General features: G+C 38.1%; 1 protein-coding gene across 25 annotated transcripts in view; it reads left to right on the forward strand.

Moving 5' to 3' along the window:
* Window positions 1-364: 364 nt before the first annotated feature.
* The window catches only part of RBM12 (RNA binding motif protein 12), a 63,550-nt gene continuing 42,077 nt past the window's right edge, over window positions 365-21,837 (forward strand). For 2 of the 25 annotated variants that reach the window (XM_078393289.1, XM_072997057.2), the window contains exons 1-2: window positions 365-485; window positions 3,739-3,791. Coding sequence is in view for 9 of the 25 variants with exons in the window: in XM_078393273.1 (XP_078249399.1) it covers window positions 775-848; window positions 3,707-3,791; window positions 10,314-12,980 (2,826 nt within the window). In the remaining 16 variants the exon portion in view is untranslated. Of the gene's footprint in view, window positions 608-633; window positions 948-3,706; window positions 3,792-10,313; window positions 14,585-21,837 lie in introns of those variants that run through there. The other 23 variants (XM_078393287.1, XM_072997056.2, XM_078393290.1 and 20 more) reach the window with 18 other exon arrangements.

Consider the following 21,837-nt stretch of genomic DNA (forward strand, 5'->3'; position numbering starts at 1 on the left):
TGTGGGCTTTGTACATGTATTTATTGCTACATGTAACACTTGGTAGCCTTTTCAGTCTATGTACTGAACGTCCTTTGCTTGTCTACTAACGATCCCTGCGCCGCCAAAACGCGTTGTACCTCTCGAAAGATTTCGCCGCCCCAAATGTTCATCTTTAATGTGTCACAAAACTTTTCCATCGTTATTTTTAACTGAGTTATATTTGAAATCCTGAACTAAATCACATTCGATCATAGTAGGGTTGGCGAGACTACAAAGGGTCACAGAACTGAGAAAACCCTACTCCTTGAACTCGGCCTCCGAAGAGTCTCCCAGCCCTCATCCCCCTCATATTATAGGCCACACCCTTCACGTCTACGAGTAGGCGGCCTAGAGGCGGGGCAAGCGGGCGGCCATTTTGTGGCGCTGGTTTCAGCGCGGAGAGCGGGGGCCTCAGTGGCGAGTTAAATTTCTTTTTAACGCCCTTTTCCCGTACAGGCCGCTCGGTAAGAACTCGGCACTATCCTGGCTCGCTCTCTGCCTCGTTGGGAAACGGGAGGGAGACCGGCCGTCTCCGGCGTGCCTGCCAGGAGAGTTTGTTCATTCCGACCGTGGCTGCACAAAGAAGGTGGGGCGGGAACTTGGGCCTGTGGGCGAGATCCGGAGCCCAGTCGGCTCCTTCGGCCCCAGTCTTTACAGAGGGCTCCGTGGGTAGGAAAGGGTCAAGGAGACGCTTAGCATTGCAGGCCGTTTTCGGCCTGGTGCGCAGAGTTATGCTGCTGCGCGCGGGAGACGATGCTGGTTCGGGGCAGTGACGAGCTGCCTGTGGGCCCCGTGTGTTTTTGTGACCTCCTTTCTTTAGGGGGTAGGTGAGTATCTGTGGACCCTTCTAGAGGCGGCCTTCGGAAGCCGACATTCCACGACAGCATCGCCGGACAGGGTGTTGCAGCGCCCGGCGAGAAAACTGTGTAGGTGCCTTCCCTGTCGGGATCGGGGCGCATGGACACAAAAAATCTCTAGCGTAAAACAAAATGGCCTTTGCTGCGGGGATTGCTGCATCGACCAGACCTTCAACAATACCCCCGACTCTCTAGCATTCACTTCGCGCAGTGCGAAGTGATGTTGGACTGAATGCGAACATCCCCGTTGCGAATTCGAGTCTGTGGGGATTGATTATTGCAGTGTCTTCCTCACATCGCTTTTTATGTTGGTTTCTTTCCCTTTAAAAAACGCGGGTGGTCTCAAGAGTGCACACGGAGTGCCATTTTCCGGTGTTATAATTAGAGACTGAAAATACCTGGGTGGAGAAATTTTTTAAATTGTCATAAATAATGCCTGCGAAATTAGGTGCAAGTGTTGAGTTAGGTAGACAGGTTTTATTTAAGGGACAGGTTTGTTCATGCCTTCGTTTGCTTCAGTTTACGCTGGTTAAGTGACTGGAATTGGATCTCTGTAGTATATTGTTGAAATAGGTGTGTCATCAGGTTATATAACAAACCTGTATGCTGTAGAGAAGTGAAGGTTTTGATTAAGCCAACAGAATTTGTCTTGCTGAGAATGCAGATTCTAAAATGGAATTGCATTATGAACTGTAGTTTACTGGCTTCTTTTCTGTTTCAAAGATTGGCATAAATCCAAGGCTATTTGTTTTTCGTTTAAAAGTACAATTTTGTTCAATGTGTGTAATATATTTTTCTATTAAATACAGAGAAAAGTGTCAGGAGTTAGACTTCTTATTTGGCTGTAGAATGACTAAAATCTGGCATGGGTAAAACTGGTGAAATGGTCTTAAAATATTTTGTGGAGGCACGTATTTGTAGTTTTGGAAATGAGAAGAAGTTGGGCTTTTGTGTTTTGGTTTTTCAGCTGTAAATTATTTTAATCCGGTTTACCTCCCTGCTCCATCCCATACCTGCTTGGTAATCACAAGAAGCCTGTGATCTGATAGTTCTTGCTTCAAAGAAAACTCCGATGAAGTGTTGTGCTGAAATGGTATTTTGCAGTTTAGATAGGTTTTAAAATGATTTTTTTATCATATTTCCTTAGGAAGTTTGTATCAAAATATATACACAGTTGTGTATATAGAATTCAGATATGACATTAATTTCATGGGCAGAGTTATCTAATAAAGATTATTTCTTAAATCAAAATGAGTGATCAAGACCGAGAACAAATAAACATGACAGAACTCTACAGGATGTCATAGTATATTTGTTTTATTGGCTTTGACTTGCAGTGTGTATAATAATGTGTTTACTTGGAAGAATATGTGCAGTAGAAATCATAGAATCATAGTGATGGCAAAAACTCAGCATATTGGCAACTTAATGTTCAAGAGAAACATCAGTAAAATACAGTATGAGACTGGTGAAATACACTGTATTAGCATAGTTTGTAGTGTAATGTCTTTATGGAGATCATCTAGAAACTTCAGAAGTTATAATCTCTAGAATTATTCCTTTATGGTAAAATATTCATTAGGGTCATGGTTTACAAAATGTTGTGAAAGATTTGGGATTCTGGTGAAGGACAGCTTGTATGAATACATTCTTACACGCAGTAATATATAAATGATCTTCTCTTTTTATTGTAAGTGGCTTTCTTAAACAGCTTAGTTTAGAAAGCCTGTTTTCTGGTCCTCTGGTTTTCACAAACTAATGGTGTTCAGATTAGTGTTCTAGTTAAAATTCTTTGTTGGAATCTATTTTTTTCTTTTTTCCTTTCTGTGGTGCTTAAAGTTGGTACAGTATATACTTCGAAAACTTGTGTATGGATAACCTATTGGTTAACTAATGTGGTCATCAGAAACCCTACATTGTCTACAGATATCAATTGGTTGTAATACCTCTAGATATACAGTGGGATATGCATCTTTTAATAAATTATATGAAGCAATGGGTGAACTGTATCAATTAAGTTTTCTTTGTTTCCTTTCTCTAAATGGGAAGTAATTTCAGGATTTGTAAGTACAGATTGCTAATGACATTCAAGTAGTATAACTTATATTAGGGTGTTTGTTTTCATACACATAAAGAAAGTTGGATAATTGGTTGGTGAAATATTACTTTGGTTCAGTTCTTAATCAGATTGTTTTGCCTGGAATCTGTATTGTATTGCATATTGGCTTTTGTCCGCTTGAGACTAATTGAAATTAAATACTGTGCCTAGAGTTCTAATAGTAAAATAAATAGAAGGAAATGTGTTGAAAAGGGAGTGAATATAGCAGCTCTGGAACCAGCAGTTGTGTTTTTAGCTTCTTTGAAGTAGTTCTTAATTCAGTAAGAAAATACAGGTTTAAGAAACTTGTCTATTGTTCCGAATGACTCCACATAGACTTTTTAAACGGAAGAATAAATATGTTGCTGAAATCAGTATTGACAGATTGTGTGTCTGAAAAGAGAATACAAATTTGAGAGGTAGCAATTTTGTCATGAATTTATTTTTTATGGATTTTAGTTTATACATTTTCATGTTGGACATGTCTTGATTTAAAGTAAACAACAAATTTGGTGTTATCAAAGTATGGGGTACTTTGAGGATAAGAGATCAAGAAATGTTTATTTATGCAGTATCAAATTTGTGGTTTCCATATGCTGGTGTGTCTTATGATGGTCATTACAACGGTCCTGGCTTCAGTGTTTCATAATCCGCAGTTCATTGTGGACTGTTTAACTGTAGTTTTGTGTTGCCTGCATTGATTTTTGCCTCCATTTATTCTTTATTGCAGTCTAAAAGTTGGTTTTAATTGGTTGCCCACAGGATTGACTTGGCTTCTGCTACTTGTTAAGGAAAAAAAACACCTCTTCTTGCAGGTAAGAGACCCTGAAGGTCTGTTTATGCCTAACTGAATATATTTGGGTAGTCAAAGTGCTCTTGAAAATAGCTTTTAGTATATAGATTAACTTTAAGAAATCACCAAATTTGTTATTTTTTTCTCCTTTTGGGATCCAGTTGTGAATGTTTTTGTAAACATTTATGTGGACTGAATTTTAGAAGATAAAAAACAAATGGGGGAAAGATCCCTTTTAGAATTCCATTACATATAATTTGTTGTGTAGTTTTTGAAACTGTATCATAAGCCATGTAGGTTTTTTGTAATGTATTTTTTCCCCTCGTAACGGCACTCTGATAAATTCCACTCTACCTAGCTGGCTCCTATTTGGTGTTTGGATTCATTCTTAATACAATAGTACATCTCTCGCTTCTAATTGGAAGGGACTGTTAAACACTTTTTGTTGATTTGGATTAGTATTAATTAACAGATATATTTTGACCACAGATTTGTTTAATACCAGTACTGCAGAATTATATGTTTGGTTATATATGATTCTCTCCTTGGCCTTTTAAAAATATACCAGACTCCTATCAACAGTTTGTTGATTTTTCTGAAGGACTGCAGTACTGTGCTGCTTAATCGTTTATATAACTTTTAAAAAATTGTTGGAATATACAGTTTTCTATCTTATTTAAAGCCACTGTTTCGTCATATTGGCAAAAAAGGAGGTGAGAATTTAGGATATTGGGATACCTTAAGTCCATTAAGTCTTTAAGGTTCCATAGTATATCTCCCCCTCTTAAAAAGCCTTTGTATTACTTTCTATTCAACATAATTTGGTTCAGATGGATTGCATTGAGAGAATTTCCATTTCTTTATTTTCAAATATTTCCACTATGCTCATCTGTCTGAAAGGTAAGCAGGGTTGCTGACAAAATATAAAATATTAGTACCATAATTCAAACAAACAGCACAGTATAGCAAGTAAAAGACTTAGTAAAAGCACCACGACTATTTGAAATAAATCTTCATTACTTATATGAAATTGAACAGAAATGGGCACAGAAGACCTTCAGCAAAACTGCATTCCAGATTTGTGATCCATATCAGAAGAGGCCCTGTGCTGCATTGTCTACTCCTCACTCTTTCCATGGTGAAACATGGAACTGAGCTTCTGATGTCTTTCTTAGTGTTTGAGCAGGTCTATAAGACACTGCTAATACTTTTGATTGATAGGAAGTAGCCAGCTGATTTATCTCCAAGCTGCTTATGGTTGCAGAGAGTTCTGATGTACATAGTGGTATTATTTATTTATTTATTTATTTATTTATTTATTTATTTATTTATTTATTTATTTATTTATTTATTTATTTATTTATTTATTTAATTTCTATGCCACCCACACTACCCAAAGTTCTATGTGCTTTGTTAGACTGAAATTGCATCACTGGTTACTGAAAATGGGCTAAAATCATATCCAAATATAGATGCAGACAGTGCAGATTGAATATTAATATAGGTCACTAAATTTCTTTCTTTTCTAACCTTGGATCGACCTTCAGCTCAAACATGCATTTGGGCACCATTCTGTACTTTTTACTATATAATTATGTGGTAGTAGTGCTGCAGTTTGATTAGATCCAACCCTCGACCATCTGTTTCATTTGTAGTACTTTCACTTTAGTAACACATTAAATATTAGGGTAGCATCACTTACTAGTTGTTGATTTTTATAGATGTTAAAATTATTGCTCTAGCCTTTTATTGTCTACTGACAATTTTATGCTACTCTGAGTGAACCTAGTGCCTTGGATTTTTCTGTTGAATTATAAATATGCCAAAAAGTGGTCCCTTTATAGAATAACTCTTGTGCAGTCTTGTGAGGCAGTTGTAGGTGTCCATTCAGATGGTTGGTGGTTGTCTAATTTGCAGGGATTGAAAAATCCACTCGTCCACTCGTATGTGATGAGTGAAAAAACGCTGCTTGATGAGCCACAGCTTGCTCCTTCCCCCTCTCCCTCCTTGCCTCCTTATCCTCAGGCCCTCTCTCTCTCTCTCTCTTTCTCTTTCTCTCTGATCCTGCAGTCCTCTCCTCCCCCTTCCCATTGCAAAAGGAAAAATAGCCCTCTTCTTGCAAAAAGAGAGTTTGATCAGCACATAGATATATAGTTCTGCAGGAGAAAGTAGACTAGTCCCATTCTGGAGAATATGGAGATTTCCTGCTCCCAATTTCAACCAAACAACCTGGCTCCTTAAAAGGCCGGGCACTTTTGCTTTCAGTTTTATTTTAGCTGGAGACATTCAAAATACAAACTTCATGACCACACAGGCACGCAGGTAATAAAGCAACCCAAGTCTGAGGGTATATTTATTTTGGGTTTGTATGCATTGTTATGTAGAAAGTGCCTAGTTTAAATTTAAATGTAAATTTAAACATAAATTGCAAGACTATAGTCCGGTCATGCTGACTGGTGAAATTTTTGACTGGTGAGGCATTCTAAAATTTTTCAAGTCCTGTTTATTTGTAATAATACATACAATGAAGTAATACATACAGCAGACAAGGCAGTCCTTTGTATTACACACTGTGTTTCATATGCAGTATTCAAAAACACTTAACAGTAAACTGCTTTGTATCTCAGTAATCTTACAAATTGTTAAACCAGGTTACTGGGGGAAATAGAATATTTTTGCTTATTTTGGCAAAAAAAGTAGTATACCCAGTTTTCTAAAATTCATCCTTTCTGACTTTTCTTTGCTGTTAGTTTACCTATTTGTTTACATTGCAGCAGATATTGGACACAAAGAATGGGGCTTCTTCTTACTACAGTGGGGTCTCGACTTCGAACAGCTCGACATACGAATGTTTCGACTTACGAACCGCCTCTCATAAGAATATATGGACTCGACTTACGAACTTAGATTCGAGTTACGAACTCTTTTTTCCTTTTTTTTAAAGCTAAGTCATCTTAGGTTAAAAGGAAAAAAAGAAAAAATATCCCCCTCTAGTGGCAGAAGGCGGAATAGCAGCTTCCCATTAGTTTCTATGGACGAAAAGAGCAGATACGGATTAAATGGTTTTCAATGCATTCCTATGGGAAATGCAGATTCGACTTAAGAACTTTTTGACCTTAGAACTGCCTTCCAATACAGATTAAGTTCGTAAATCGAGACCCCACTATATTATTCTTATTCTTATTATTACACTGTTGCTCCCAAAATTCTCTAGGAATTCTGTAAGTAGAATTAATGCAAGATGCAACTCAGAAACACAAGTCTAAAGACCAGTTGTATTTACTTCGATCCCTGCCTTCTTTGGCCCATTTCTATTTTAAAACACAAGGAAGCTGCCCCAGTGTGCCCTGAGAAATGTAGTCTTCCTGTGACGTACAGTGTTGCTGTCCGTTAGGCTGTGTAGAGCAGGGATTTACAACCCAGCAGTGGTCTGCAGCCTAGGCAGGACCGGGCTGCAGACACAGATTGCCTGTGCACAAGTGCCCTCCACCCACTCCCCGTGGGCACGCCACACCCCCACAAACGTGCCACGCCTGCCCCCCAACTGGTCTGAGGTTGTAAAAAGTTGGGGACCACTGTTATAAAGGATACCTTCCAAAGAAAGACCTGTGCCTCCTAGGAAGCACCGGGGTGGCTTCCCTGGTTTTGAAAAAATCTAGATGGCATGTCCCTGTTGTACACGAATGTTTCAGTAATTGCGTATAAGAATATTGGGAGCACCTTTTGGCTTTCAAACAGAGTACACGTTTGATCTTAATATTACATGAGAACGCAAACTGATGTGCATTTTTTGCTGTCTAAAATAATCAAGAGCCTTATAATACTATTTGCTTAAGCAGAGTCCTTTTTTGTGAGATACATAAATAATTTCTATTATAATGGGGTAGTGATTTTGAAATCTAGCAGTAATTTTTATTTAATGGTAAAATACATTTGTATAACAGGCTAACAAATTACTTTTATTATACAGGTTAACTCACAAACTTTTCAATCTCTTGATATCATTAGTCTCTTAGAAATAAGATGCTCACTGACTGATACTTGTTGTGACAGCTGAAAGGAGATAATCACAATTTTTGGCTAATAATTCTTGAAACATAATTAGTACAGTAAATAGAAACAAGTTAATAGAAACTGAAATTTACTACAAGAAATCACAAGTAGTAGCCTTATACATATTTCCATAAAGAAACATTAGATTAATAAAACCTTCCAGTTCAGTAGTAGCTCTGAGAAGGTAGTGCTATTTAAGCATAGTAGGATTTGGGTTGGCCAGTTTTTGTGGAGTTATTTAATGGAATGGAACATCATATGAATCCTCATTAGTGTTCCTTACTATTGTGTACAGAGTTGTCAGAAATTAAGATGGTTCTTCCATTGTGCAATTATTTTCTGCCTTGAAAACAATGAAACAAAGCAAACAAAAACAAAACATGTTGCTTATATACCACCCCATAGTGCTTAAAGCACTCTCTGGGTGGATTAGTTATGCAAGTTACACATTTCCCCCCCCCCCAGCAAACCGGGTACTCAGTTTACTGAACTTGGAAGGATGAGTTGAACCTCAAGCCTGGGATTGAATCTGGGTTGTGAGCAGAATTTTAAACTGTAGTTTAACCACTGTACCAGACTCCTTAGTCATATTTTTGTTGAAAAAAAGCTTATAGCTCATAAGAGAAAACACTACAGTGGTGCCTCGCAGAATGGGCGCCTCGTAGAGCAATGAATTCGCTCTACGAGGCCATTGCCCGTATAGGCGGGAAATCGCAGAGCGAAGGGCGGTAAGCTGCTCGCTTACTGACCTTCGCTTTGCGACCCGACAATCAGCTGTTTCGCGGCTTCAAAATGGCCGCCAGAACAGCCAAAAGGGGCTGGGGCGCAGCGTTTTCGCGCCCTTGGTAAGCAAGGGGAGGGCGCGAAAACGCTGCGCGCAGCCATTTCGGGGCTTCCGGCAGCGTTTTCGCGCCCTCCCCTTGCTTACCAAGGGCGCGAAAATGCTGCGCCCCGGCCCCTTTCAGCTGTTCCGGTGGCCATTTTGGACCCACTGGACAGCTGATCGCAGCCATTTTTGCGCCCTCGTTCTGCAAGGGGAGGGCGCGAAAATGGCTGCCGGCATCGCTGTACAGTAAGTAAACGTGCTAATGGCTTTTTTACTTCCGTACAGCGATGTTTCACACAGCGAGGGCTGTGTGAGGCACCACTGTATTTTAGGCCCCACAGCAATGTTTGTAATGTTGGAACTTTCAAGCAAGAAATACAGGGGCATCACATTTTAAATAGATATACTATAAAGTAACTGGAATGTCAAAAAATTTCTGGTATCTATCTGAAGAACAGCAATATGTGTATTATATTTCATAATGTAGTCTGTTGGTGACTTCAAACATTGCCCCTTTTAGATTTAGTTCAGATATGTTTTATAAAAAGTTTCATCCCAATTTTATTCTGGGTTTCTGACAGCAAAGCTTTACATTTATTGGTTTTCTCTTTTATTTTGTAATGGGCAAATGTCTAGTAAAATCACGGTGACAGAAGCATTGTTGGGGTGTTCATCTTTCAGTCTTTCTTGGATGCTTCATTGTTTCTGCTTAAAAGTTAATTTTATAGTTCTTTCTGCAACCATAAGATCTAATTTAAATTGAAAGGGAATGTTCTTCTCTTGAGTTTGAGGCTGAATCAGTTACACAGAGCAATTATATAAGCTCATTTATGATGAATTTACATTTTATCACATGTAACTTTAGTCTGATGAGCACTTATGAGAACATTTTTCTTTTTTTAAAATGTTGCATTTGGAAGGGCATTCCTTTTCCTAGAGATTCCAGACCTTTTAATATAGGCAAGTTTATAGTAATATAAACTTGGTAATGTAAATGTAGCTAGAGGTGCAACTCTGAGATCTAGCTTTTGACACAGTTTAGTGATCTGACTCATAGAAAGAATTAATGTCTTTGTCAAAGCTGAACAGTGGGAGGAGTAGAAATCAGGAAAGCTCAAACAAGAGGCTGAAAAGGTTTCTGGTGTCTGGATGCTTACAGATGTAATCTTAATGTTTAAGAGTTTTGAAATTGTTATTTATTGCCATATGTGTCCGAAGTATAAAGGTTTGATGTAAGGTTCTGTATCATGCTGCTGCATAATACCTTTTTCTCTAGCTTTGACTTAAATGGTAATTTATGCAACTACTTATTAAAGTTTTATTTATTATTTTATTTATTTAAAATATATTTACCCCGCCTTTCTCGTTAAAAGGTTTTTCACATCAGAACTCTGACTTGATCTCCTGCTAGATTTGTCTTAGCCATCTTGGATGTTGTCTGATTAGATTCTTGCTAATAGGCTGTAGTGCTTTGTGCTGCAGCTTACTGGAAAGATTTGCAAAGTGTTGCTTCTAAATTACTCTTTGCAGAAACCTCCACATGAATACATTTATGTTTTGGATGCTTATTAAAGAACTTCAAGATTATTTAACATAATAGTGTCTAGGTTAAGCATGTGGTGTCATAAATAGTCTGACCTAGCCGTTGCCTTTTCTCATCTGCAGGTGTGTGTGTTTCAGCGCAGCATGGCTGTGGTCATCCGTTTGCAAGGTCTCCCAATTGTGGCGGGGACTATGGACATTCGCCACTTCTTCTCTGGATTGACCATTCCTGATGGGGGCGTGCATATTGTAGGGGGTGAGCTGGGTGAGGCTTTCATCGTCTTTGCCACTGATGAAGATGCAAGGCTTGGTATGATGCGCACAGGTGGTACCATTAAAGGGTCCAAAGTAACCCTGTTACTAAGCAGTAAAACTGAAATGCAAAATATGATTGAACTCAGTCGAAGACGTTTTGAAACAGCGAACCTAGATATGCCACCAGCAAATGCTAGCAGGTCCGGGCCGCCACCTAGTTCTGGAATAAGTAGCAGGGTGACTCTTCCTACTACTGTACCTAACTTCAACAGCCCCTCAACTAGTGTAGTAACTGCAGCTACTTCAGTTCATGAAAGTAACAAAAATATACCAACATTTTCCACTGCTAGTATGGGAACGGCACCACCAAGTCTGGGTGCTACTTTTGGAAGTCCCACATTTAGCTCAACTGTACCCAGTACAGCCTCTCCAATGAACACAGTACCACCTCCACCAATACCTCCTATTCCAGCTCTGCCGTCATTGCCCCCAATGCCTTCTATTCCTCCCATTCCTGTCCCACCACCTGTACCTACATTGCCTCCTGTTCCTCCTGGGCCACCTATACCTCCTGTGCCACCTGTGCCACCAATGACACCTCTCCCTCCATTATCAGGAATGCCTCCTATGAATGCCCCACCTGTTGCACCTTTGCCTGCTGGAATGAATGGGTCTGGAACAGCAATGAATTTGAGCAGTAACTTGAATCCAGTGTTTATGAATCCTATAAATGCTATTCAGATCAGTTCTCAACCTGGTATGAAATCACTTCCTGTCAATCCAGATGATTTATATGTCAGTGTCCATGGAATGCCATTTACAGCAACAGAATCCGATGTCAAAGACTTTTTCCATGGTCTCCGTGTGGATGCAGTTCATTTTCTGAAAGATCATGTAGGACGGAATAATGGAAATGGATTAGTTAAATTTTGCTCTCCTCAAGATACATTTGAAGCCTTGAAACGAAACAGGATGCTGATGATTCAGCGTTATGTTGAAGTTAGTCCTGCAACAGAGAGACAGTGGGTGGCTGCAGGAGGCCATATAACATTCAAGCAGACTATGGGTTCTTCTGGACAAAATCATCCTTCTCCTCAGGCTCTTTCTATGTCCAAATCTCCCAATGGTCAGAAAAGATCCAGATCCAGATCTCCACATGACCAAGGCTTCTGTGTTTATTTAAAGGGTCTTCCTTTTGAATCTGAGAACAAACATATAATAGATTTCTTTAAAAAATTAGATATTGTGGAAGACAGTATTTACATAGCTTATGGACCCAATGGGAAAGCACTCGGTGAAGGTTTTGTTGAGTTTAGAAATGAAGCTGACTACAAAGCAGCTTTATGTCATCATAAGCAGTATATAGGAAATCGTTTTATTCAAGTTCATCCCATAAGTAAAAAAGCTATGTTAGAAAAAATAGAGGCAATTCGAAAAAGACTGCACAATTTCAACTACGATCAGAGAGAGATTGCAATGAATACAGAAGGAGAGACAGGTCCTTCTAAACTATATGCACGTATATCCAATATCCCCTATAACATTACCAAAATGGAAATCCTTCAGTTTCTAGAGGGTCTGGCAATAGAAGAGAATTCTATACAGATTCTTGTTGATACTAATGGGCAAGGCTTAGGACAAGCACTGGTCCAGTTCAAAACTGAAGAAGATGCTCGCAAGGCAGAACGCCTACATCGAAAGAAATTGAATGGGAGGTATGTTGTGCTAAGACTGATTGCTCCTGAAGAAATGAGAGAAGTTGAGAGAAATCCTCCCTCCCAAGGGAAAAAAATGTTGAAATTGCCATTGCAGGGGAATACAGCAATACCAGGAGTGCAAAATACTGGTGGGGATGAGCATTCTTTCATAGGTGGTTGCTCAAAAGAGGCAAATAGTGGTCCTTTTCCAGTATTTTCTAGTAATTTCGGTGGTTCTAATGCATTTGGTCCTCCTCTTCCACCTCCAGGTATAGGGGGAGCTGGCTTTGAGGATTCCAGACCAGGAATACCTTCTGTTGGAAATAGTTGTTTACCTGGTCTACCTGGCTCAGGAATAGAAGTCCCAGGTTTTGGAGGTGGGCCTAGTAATTTAACTGGGCCATCAGGTTTTGGAGGGGGCCCACAGAATTTTGGAAATGCCCCTGGTAATTTAACTGGCCCTCCTAGTTTTGGAAGTGGGCCTCCAAATCTTGGTGGTGGCCTTGGACACATAAGTGGACCTCCAGGGTTTGGACCTGGACCTGGAAACTTGCATATTACAGGGCCTCCTGGGTTTGGAGCTGGTTCTGGAAAGCCAGGGCCAACTGTTATTAAGGTTCAGAATATGCCCTTTACTGTGTCAGTAGATGAAATTTTGGATTTCTTCTATGGTTACCAAGTAATTCCAGATTCAGTATGTTTAAAATTCAATGAGAAAGGTATGCCCACAGGTGAAGCAATGGTTGCATTTGAGTCTCGTGATGAAGCAATGGCAGCTGTTGTTGATCTGAATGACAGACCAATAGGATCAAGAAAAGTGAAACTTGTTTTAGGGTAGTTGGTGTATAAGTTGTTTGTAGAATAGATATTAGTGCTGTGATTTATGCATTCAGACTGTTTTATAGTAGCTTCATGTTTGAAACAATAAATTTGTTTAAACTTTAGATTTGTTTTGATAAGACTGAGAACATTGGTTTAAGTGTTTACAGAACAATCACTGCAAAGATAAATGTGCAGTCGTTCTACCAGTGCAGAGTACATAGAGAAGGGTTCTTTTCAGTAGAAGTAGTTTGGTAATGCTAAATTGATGATGAAATGTTCATCAGGGAGTATAGATTGGTTTTATGAAGTGTTGGATGAGGAAAGCTGTCATGATGAAGTTAGTGATCTTAGTGGTGATGTTGCAAGCCATTGTAAAATAGAAAGTAGCTAGTTCTAGAGTTGGTTAAAAGCTGGCTGAATTTCTTTGTTTACACATCATTTATTTTTGTTTTAAAGTTCTGATTTTACTTTGCAACTGAATAAAGTCTAAGTGTACACAGATTGTTTATGTACCTTTCCCCAAAGATTCTTGTTGTACGGATAGTGAAATTATGCACATTGAGATACATTTAGACAGTTTTCCTATATATGAACAGAACAATCTGTAAAATACCAGCTTTTTTGTGGAATAATTTTAGTTCTTATTGCAACTGATTGTATAGAATAAGATTTTTGCCACAAGTGCAGGTATCTTTGTTTATTATTCTGCATCTTTACTTAGTGTATGCTTAAAACTGAATACATGGAGGTGCCATACGATGCCACAGCTTAAAAACATTACTAGATGGATTTGTTAGGATTATATGTTACAGTTGGGACAGGATGTTCATTTCCTGGTTTTTGTATGCTATATGTTGTGTATCCTTTAAACTACATTCTTATGAAAACTCATGGCTTAATAAGTGAACACAAGGGGCTTATGTGAAGAGTTAATGTTAGCAATCGTTTGTGTAACAATGACTCTGTGAAACCTTGTGAATTATTACTGTGGATCAATTAAGAAATTAAAGCTTTGAAAAAATCTTCCAATTCATCTTGAGTTCTTAAGGTCTTTCCAAAAGCTTACATTGTTCAGTTCCAAATTCTATGTGGAATTAACTCTTCATTCAGTAAAACTCTCTTGGGAAAGAGAGGAGGTGAATTGCTAAGGGAAAATCAAAGTAGAATTTTTGACTGTTCTTAATTAGATTTTCAGAAATGTGAAGATTCAAGGAGTTACTTTCAAAATCCTCTGCAAATCATTGTATGTTAAACAGTTCATAAGCTCTACTATTCCTTCTTAAAAACAGTGTCTGTTTGAGTTTATATGATGGAACATTTGAAGTGCACAGTCTGGCATAATGTAGAAGTCCAAGTGGCAATCATTCTGTTCATCTGGTGTATAAGTTGGATGTAAAAAAAACCCCATTGAATCCTGCATCATGAGAGGAGTTTGCAGTACCGTAATTCTTTGAAAGACTGTGAGAAGGTGTTGCAATGGTGGCTGTATTACAAGTTTTGTAATTCATGGATTTGAAATGTTTTGACAGGAACTGAGATGGTGCACTCCTGAAAAACGACATGATTGTACTACGCTGTTAAAATTGCCAAGCCTCCTGTTAATAAAACTGTGTTTCTGAAGATTCATGCTATCTATTTTTAATTGTCTGGTGTGTTTCAACAGCAGACTACTTTTGTTGAAAGGCCAATAAAAATTCTCTCCTCTGGGGGAAATCACCTGAATGATTGACATTTTCTACTTACATCTTAAGAAGTCTGCTTCTAATTATTGATTAGTTTGAAATATTCCAGTTATTTGCATATTGCTTCCTGGAAGAATTGAAATACTGGTTTGGATACAGTTTTCACATGAGGCACTGAGGTCCAGTGAAAACCCATGCTTGGAGAGAGGTGGCAAGGAGACAACCTTGACAGACATCCTCTTTTCCCTTTAGTCCTTTGTGTCATTTGATGTGCTGCTATGGGGTGTCTCTTAACTCCAAGAGCAGCCTTTCAGAAGACACAGGGTGTAAAAGGAAGGAGGAATTATGACTGTCTTCCTGCAGTGCAAATGGAAGTATGTTAAGTGGTACTCTGTATTCAGCCCATTAAAAAGTAGGATCTTCAGGCTGGACCAAAAGGTTTTGTGAATTAAAGGATCTCATCCACTCACAAAAGGTTTCCTCCATGAGTTGCATCTCTTATGAGCATAAGAGTGTTTTATTTGAAGAGTTGATTGAATGAAGAAGAAAAAATGTAACTGAAATCTTGTTGCTTAGCCTTAGTTGCAGCTAGAGAGACAAATCTGCAGATTTAGTGAGTCAGTTTTTCCATAAGTTGCACTGATTCAGTGGTCCCCTTCTAATTGTGACTTACTACATTAAGCAGCAGGATTTCAGCCAGAGTGTCACTTATGACTTTAACTTCCTAACTCTTGAAAAGAATTCCAGCATTACCTTTTTTTGGTATGAAATGCAATTTGATTGCTGGTTTATGATTCTCTCTCCATGCAGTGGTTAATGTATGTCTTCTTTCTCCTCCATCTGTTTGAGATAGGATTACTAGCATATTTTTGCAGATATTCTAGAGATGTGCAAGAGTTGCCCTTGTATACATGTTCTTTCAGATTGTTCTATTCATTGTGTTGGAAATCCCATCTCATTTTTATCCTGTATACCTATTAAAAACATGTTAGAGGCAGGATGCATTTTTTTAAAAAAGATTATCTTTGCAGTTTGTCAGGATCACGATAAACTAACAGGCAATACTCATTTGTTGAATTTAGAATTGGCAATTGGTGTGTGCGTGCATGCAAGTACTTTTAGAAAATGTGGGTATTACAGTTTTCTTGGCACAATACAGGCTAAAATGAACTTTGTGTAAAAATTTTGATTAAATCAAAACCTGCCCTACAGAATTCTGCAAGCTGGTCATCAGTAGGTTGGATTCAATAAACTGCTTCTTGGAATAGTTTTTTTGACACCTACATTCCTGCTGCAGTCTTCTGGAAAGCTATTGCATAGATTATAGGATTCTCAGGAGCAGTGTTGACCAAAAATGGTTGAATCCACTTTGTTCATGCAAAAACATCTTCCTTTTTGCTGTTCAGTCCTTTAGATCCATATAGAGAATTGTTAGCTTTCCCTTTATCTGTATTTTATTTAAGGGCATCTCATGTGCTATCCTTTGGTTTTGTTTCCTTTTAATTTGTTGTAAACACTTGGAAGGCTGACCTTTTAAACTGGAAAACAGGTTGATGATCTTCACATGGGGACCCAAGGCAGAATACAAAAAAATTAAAATCAACTATTAATTTTAAAAAGTTGAGCAAGATTTAAAACTATAATATATGCATACTTAACATATTATATAAAAGCTAAAAACATAAAATTTAAAAACATTCTGTTGGCCTACAGAAGAAAGTGAAGCAGACGTGCAAGCCCAGATAGGTACAGTATGAGGTAGATAATACAGATTGCTGTCATCAAGAATTGTAATAAGAGGCATTTAAAGTTAACCCTTTTATAACTACATGGTGACTGAAAGCCTGGCACAATAAGTCATGCTAGAGTAAACTCATCTGATTCAATGAAACTTATGGAGGAAATGACTCACCAGATCCCTACTGGGTCTCCTTTAGCATGACTTTCTTTGCTAAGCAGTAGGATTCCAACCACTTTCTGTGAAATGCCATCTCTGAGATATTTGTTTCTGGTAGCATCAGGACTATTTCTTTTTCCTCAGCAGTTGTCTACAATGCCAAAATCCTGTTCTATAAGGTTTCTCAAATTATTGGAGCAGGTTTTTAGGCCACATGGAAGGCTTCAGAAGAAAAGGTGAGCAAGGCATTAAAATTACGCTTGCACACCATCAGGTTTTTACCTATTACTTCTCCAATATCTTTACGTCCACATTTTTAGTATATTGTCTGGTTTAATTTGTAAGGTGCTCTTTATTTTTAAATTATGCAGATTGAATCAGTTTGAAAAATGATTTGTGGCATATATGGAAGAGTAGGTCCTTTATAACTCTGTTTGTAGATGATTTCCATTATTGTAAACACAGGGATGCTTTTGAGGTTGATTTAAAATGTGTTATCTGTCTCTAATGAGATTCTTAAAACAAATGTACTACTAATTAGACATTACCTGGAAGGTAAACACTATAGAAAATAGAGGCGTAATGAGTAAGCATGCACAGATTATGGATGAGGTTGTGCGTTATGTTTTTATAAAAGTATGTGTGTGCTCCAGAGAATATCTTAAGGTAACAATAAAGGTAAAGGTTCCCCTTGACATTTTTAGTCCAGTTGTGTCCGACTCTAGGGGGTGGTGCTCATCCCATTTTTCAAGCCGTAGAGCCAGCGCTTGTCCGAAGACAAGTTTCCGTTGTAACGTGGCCAGCGTGACTAAGGAACGCTGTTTTACCTTCCCACCGAGATGGTACCTATTTATCTACTCACATTTACATGCTTTCGAACTGCTAGGTTGGCAGGAGCTGGGATGAGTGACGGGAGCTCATTCCGTCGTATGGATTCAATCTTACGACTGCTGGTCTTCTGACCCTACAGCACAGGCTTCTGCGGTTTAGCCCGCAGCGCCACCACAATAGGAAGTATTAAAGTAAACCATTAGCAATTGTAGGCCAGGGTCCAGTGATATATTACTGGCTTGATACTATCTCTTACACTAGAATTGTGACTCCCTCTTTTAGTCTCCCCTTGCATCCTAAAAACTTGTTCCAGTGAGCTGGGAGGCACTCCAGACCACAGTTTTAGTCTCACACAACTGCAACAGGAATGGATATTTTAGTGTCACACAGCTGTAGCAAGAATGGGTGAGCACTGTTTTCAGTCACTAGATAAAGAAGTATACTTTTGGATCTTGGTCTTGACTGTTAAACTACTGAAGTTAGGCAGTAGAGTTTTGCCAGTGATATTGCCATATGGCTTGAAAAGATAAAATTTCACCAGGATTCCTTGTTTGTAGGAGATCACTATATTCTTCTTACTGTTTTGTAGATTCAGATTTCCTAAGATTTTCTGAACCACTTTTTCTGCTTAGATGTGCAATATTATTCTTATGTGGTGGTTAATGAAATATTCACAAATGACTATTCACAGTGACAAAATTATGGATTAAGTTCCAGCAATGAGAGTGAAGATGAACGGAAGAGAGAGTTGGAGTAATGTGATGAATCTCTTAAATGCAATTGTATGTGTTCAGACTGTGTTTTGTTTTATGGCAAAGAAGGTGTCACAGCATTTGTAATTTTAAAGAAGGAATTTGAAATAAGAGCTGGCAAATATTGGTGTAAAAAGGTGAATAAACAGAGCCATTTAAGCAAGCAGATGATTTTCAGGCAAGTGGTACAATTGAAATTTCATTATTTTGCAGTTTTACTTATTGTCAATATCTTTTATAGTTGTTAACCTTTTCAAAAATCTAAAGTCACTATTTGACTTCCACTGCAAGTACAGTACAACTTTTAAAATTAAGTATGGTGTCTGTTGTTAGATGATACTGTTGCAGTTTTAAAACTGAGGACTCCCAGTTTTAAATAAGATATTGGATAATGGGCAAAATCCTGTTGTGTAAGGTTACACTGATATAAACCAGATCTAGTGTCAGAATTATTTAATTAAAAGCTAATTAAAAGTTTCCTCCCCCCCTTCAGGGTTCTCTCTTGTCATGGGGAAAAGCTTTGGGGCACTTCAGTACAGGGTAGGGGTTTAAAAAGTGAAAAATTGCTCATACCAAGATCAAGACCGTTGCTGATGACCTGCTGGTGGTTTTTGATTATGAAAGGAAATCCCCAAGGCAAAAGGGAGACCTAGAGAGCCTCAGAGCCTGATGCAGGAGAAATGGAAGCATTCAGATAGTTTTAAGTATTTATGGTGGGAGATCTGGCTTATATTGGCTTAACTTTACACCAGCAGAATTTTGTCATTCATGTTAGGATGTGCAGGTATTATTTTATCTCCACAACCCAGATGAGGAGATTCACTCATGTAAGCTTGTTTCTTCATATGTTACCACTTTTTGCATCAGGAACCACAGTATAAACCATGTCCATCAAAATATCTATGAGAATGGTTGTCTCAATATGAATGCAGCCTTTCTGTGTTGCTCTCAGAGGGATATAGATTCTAATGCTTACCCATGTTAGGCACAATCATGCATTGGTATCTTTGCAACAAGGTCCAGTGTCTTTCAATAGTAAATACATGTTAGATGTCTAAAATTGAGAAGTAGTCTTTATATTAAGATTTTAACCATGATGATTAACATGATAATGGTTCTAGCATACACTTTATTTGAGAAACAGCTTAATCTGTAATAATTTTAGTTTATACTTCAGGGACTTACTTTTTAAAACTTCTGAGCTGTATTCGTTGTTACAGAGAGAGCTATAGCCTAGTCTCTCAGTTGCCAGTAGAGAAACAGAACTCCGGAGAAAGTGAACATCTCTGACAGCAGTTCCTAGGGTTTGCATTTTGTGCCCTGTTTCTTTAAAAGACCCTGGTCGTATGAATATGTTCTGCCTTAAAGGACTCGTGGTACCATATTTCTATATGGAAAGCTAATGTTGTCATATGCCCAAAATTGTATCTTTTTTAAGATGAAAAATACTTGGTATAAGTGAATTTTCACTATTGAATAGATTTGTCTTTCTATTCCATATTCCTTTTGGGAAGTTAGTTGTATATTTCTGCTTTAAGGAGATGAATCATAACAATTTTGGCATCACTGGTGAGGAGCTGCGTAGAGCACGAAAAAACCTCTCAAGAAAATCTTGTTTGTTGTCCAAACCTGTCATTCTGAACTAAGGCCTAGACATGAGGATTTCTGCTTTAAAATTCAGAATGTTAACCTGAATTAATAATTAATAGTGTCTTTAGTGTCTTTGTAGAATCGTAGCATACAGACTGCTGTAAGTGTTTTCCAAATTTATGTCAGGGAGTTACCGTATTTTTCGCACCATAAGACGCACTTTTTCCCCACAAAACGGGGGTGGAAAGTCTGTGCGTCTTATGTAGCGAAGAAAACAGATTATATTTTCCTGTTTTCTTCTCCTAAAAAATTGGTGTGTCTTATGGAAAGGTGCGTCTTATGGAGCGAAAAATAAGGTAATAATGTTCTGTGTATAGGATATTGAATTATATATTTGTAACCACCTTATGAGGTAGCTTACACTTAGAGTTACTGCCTAATACTCTCACAGCAGACTTAATGGGGATTTGAATCATCATCTCTCTGTGCCAACCTGTCTTTTTAGTTTGGGCTTTTGAGTCCAGTAGGCATCCAGTTATAGAAACAAATAGGGCATAGTGAATGAATTCAAATGGGCAAGAATAAAATGAACAACAGCTAACATGCTTTTGGATAAAATGAATCAGTTGAAGGTATGTTGAAAATTGCAGTTTCATCACATCAGAATTTGATTGGCAGGTGTTCTTTTGGTTAGCGATACAGAGGTTCTTTCTATGTATTTTTTAGATTTTCCTGTTGGTTTTTGCAGAATTGAATTTTGAGATAAGGTTACTAGGCATTTGAAGTTCAGAAAGTTGTATCTGTTCTAATTTGTGCTAGTAGTCAATCAGGTATATTAAATACATATAAGTATTTCAAAGTTTATATATTTTTGACAGAGTAGAGTAGGACTCCCATATCCAGTGGGGATTGGTTCCAATCCCCCCATGGATACAGAAAACTGGGCAATCTCCCTCCCTCCCTCTCCCTCTCTCTGTGCATTACTGGAACTGGCCACTTGAGGGTACCAGAGACCGTGCTACGTATTCTTCAATAACAAGTAGTCATAGCATGATTTCTCACTCCATCTAGTGGCCAGTTTTGATAATACATGTGAAAAAAGCTTTTTTTCCTTTTAATATTTTCAGACCATAGGTAAGTGACTCAGTGGATACTGATCCCATGGATAAGAGGGTCCTACGGTAGCTTCTTGCACAGTGTCATTAGTTCATGAACTTTTAAAACAAAACTAGAAATGGATTTTATAAAATTAAGAGACAGATCTTTTAAAAGATTTCCCTATGAAGATTGGTTACTTGTATCCAAGAGGCCCTTATAATATATAACATTGTTCTTTGTCTTTCAAAAAAAAACCCAGAATTGACTGAATTATTCAATTCAACACACAGATCATCTGTGTGTTTAACAGCACCTGGATACTACAGTGGACCCTTGACTTACAGCCGGCTTGACTTACAGACTTTTTGAGTTACAGACTTCTCTGGCCGCAAAATTTAGGTTTGACTTGCAGCCTGAGAATTGACTTACAGACCAGAAAAAAACCAAAATGGAACAAAAACGGCCTGTTACGGGATTAATCTGTTTTCAATGCACTGTAGGTCAATGGAGACTTGACCTACAGACTTTTTGATTTGAGAACCGCCTTCCAATACGGATTAAGTTCTCAAGTCAAGACCCCACTGTAATACACATCTTTCCCAGAAGTTATGTGGTTCTGTTACCAGCATGCTAGAACTTGAAACACAATTGATGGAACACATATTTTAAACTGTATACATGGATCTATGGGAAAATATGCCCTTCTGGTGATCGATTTAGATATTCATATTCATTCAGGAAAACTTCTGGCTCTGTATTATGCATTTCATTTGGTAGGAGACTTGGACACAAATATAAGGATCTACTTGAAGGCCAGAAAATAGTGGGAAAAAACCTCACATATATTAAAACTACAAAAATTAAAGATACTTCCTTTAACAGAGTAGTGTTGCCTGCTGTACTTCATCTGTTAAGCCTCCTCCTGGAAAATAGTGGTATTTTGGTATTAAAATATCACAATACAATTGTGATGCCTTTAATAAAACCCAAAAGATAGTATTCTTTGCATATTGACTATTTTTC

The sequence above is a fragment of the Pogona vitticeps genome, chromosome 4, assembly GCF_051106095.1.
Source record: "Pogona vitticeps strain Pit_001003342236 chromosome 4, PviZW2.1, whole genome shotgun sequence".
Lineage (NCBI taxonomy): Eukaryota > Metazoa > Chordata > Lepidosauria > Squamata > Agamidae > Pogona > Pogona vitticeps.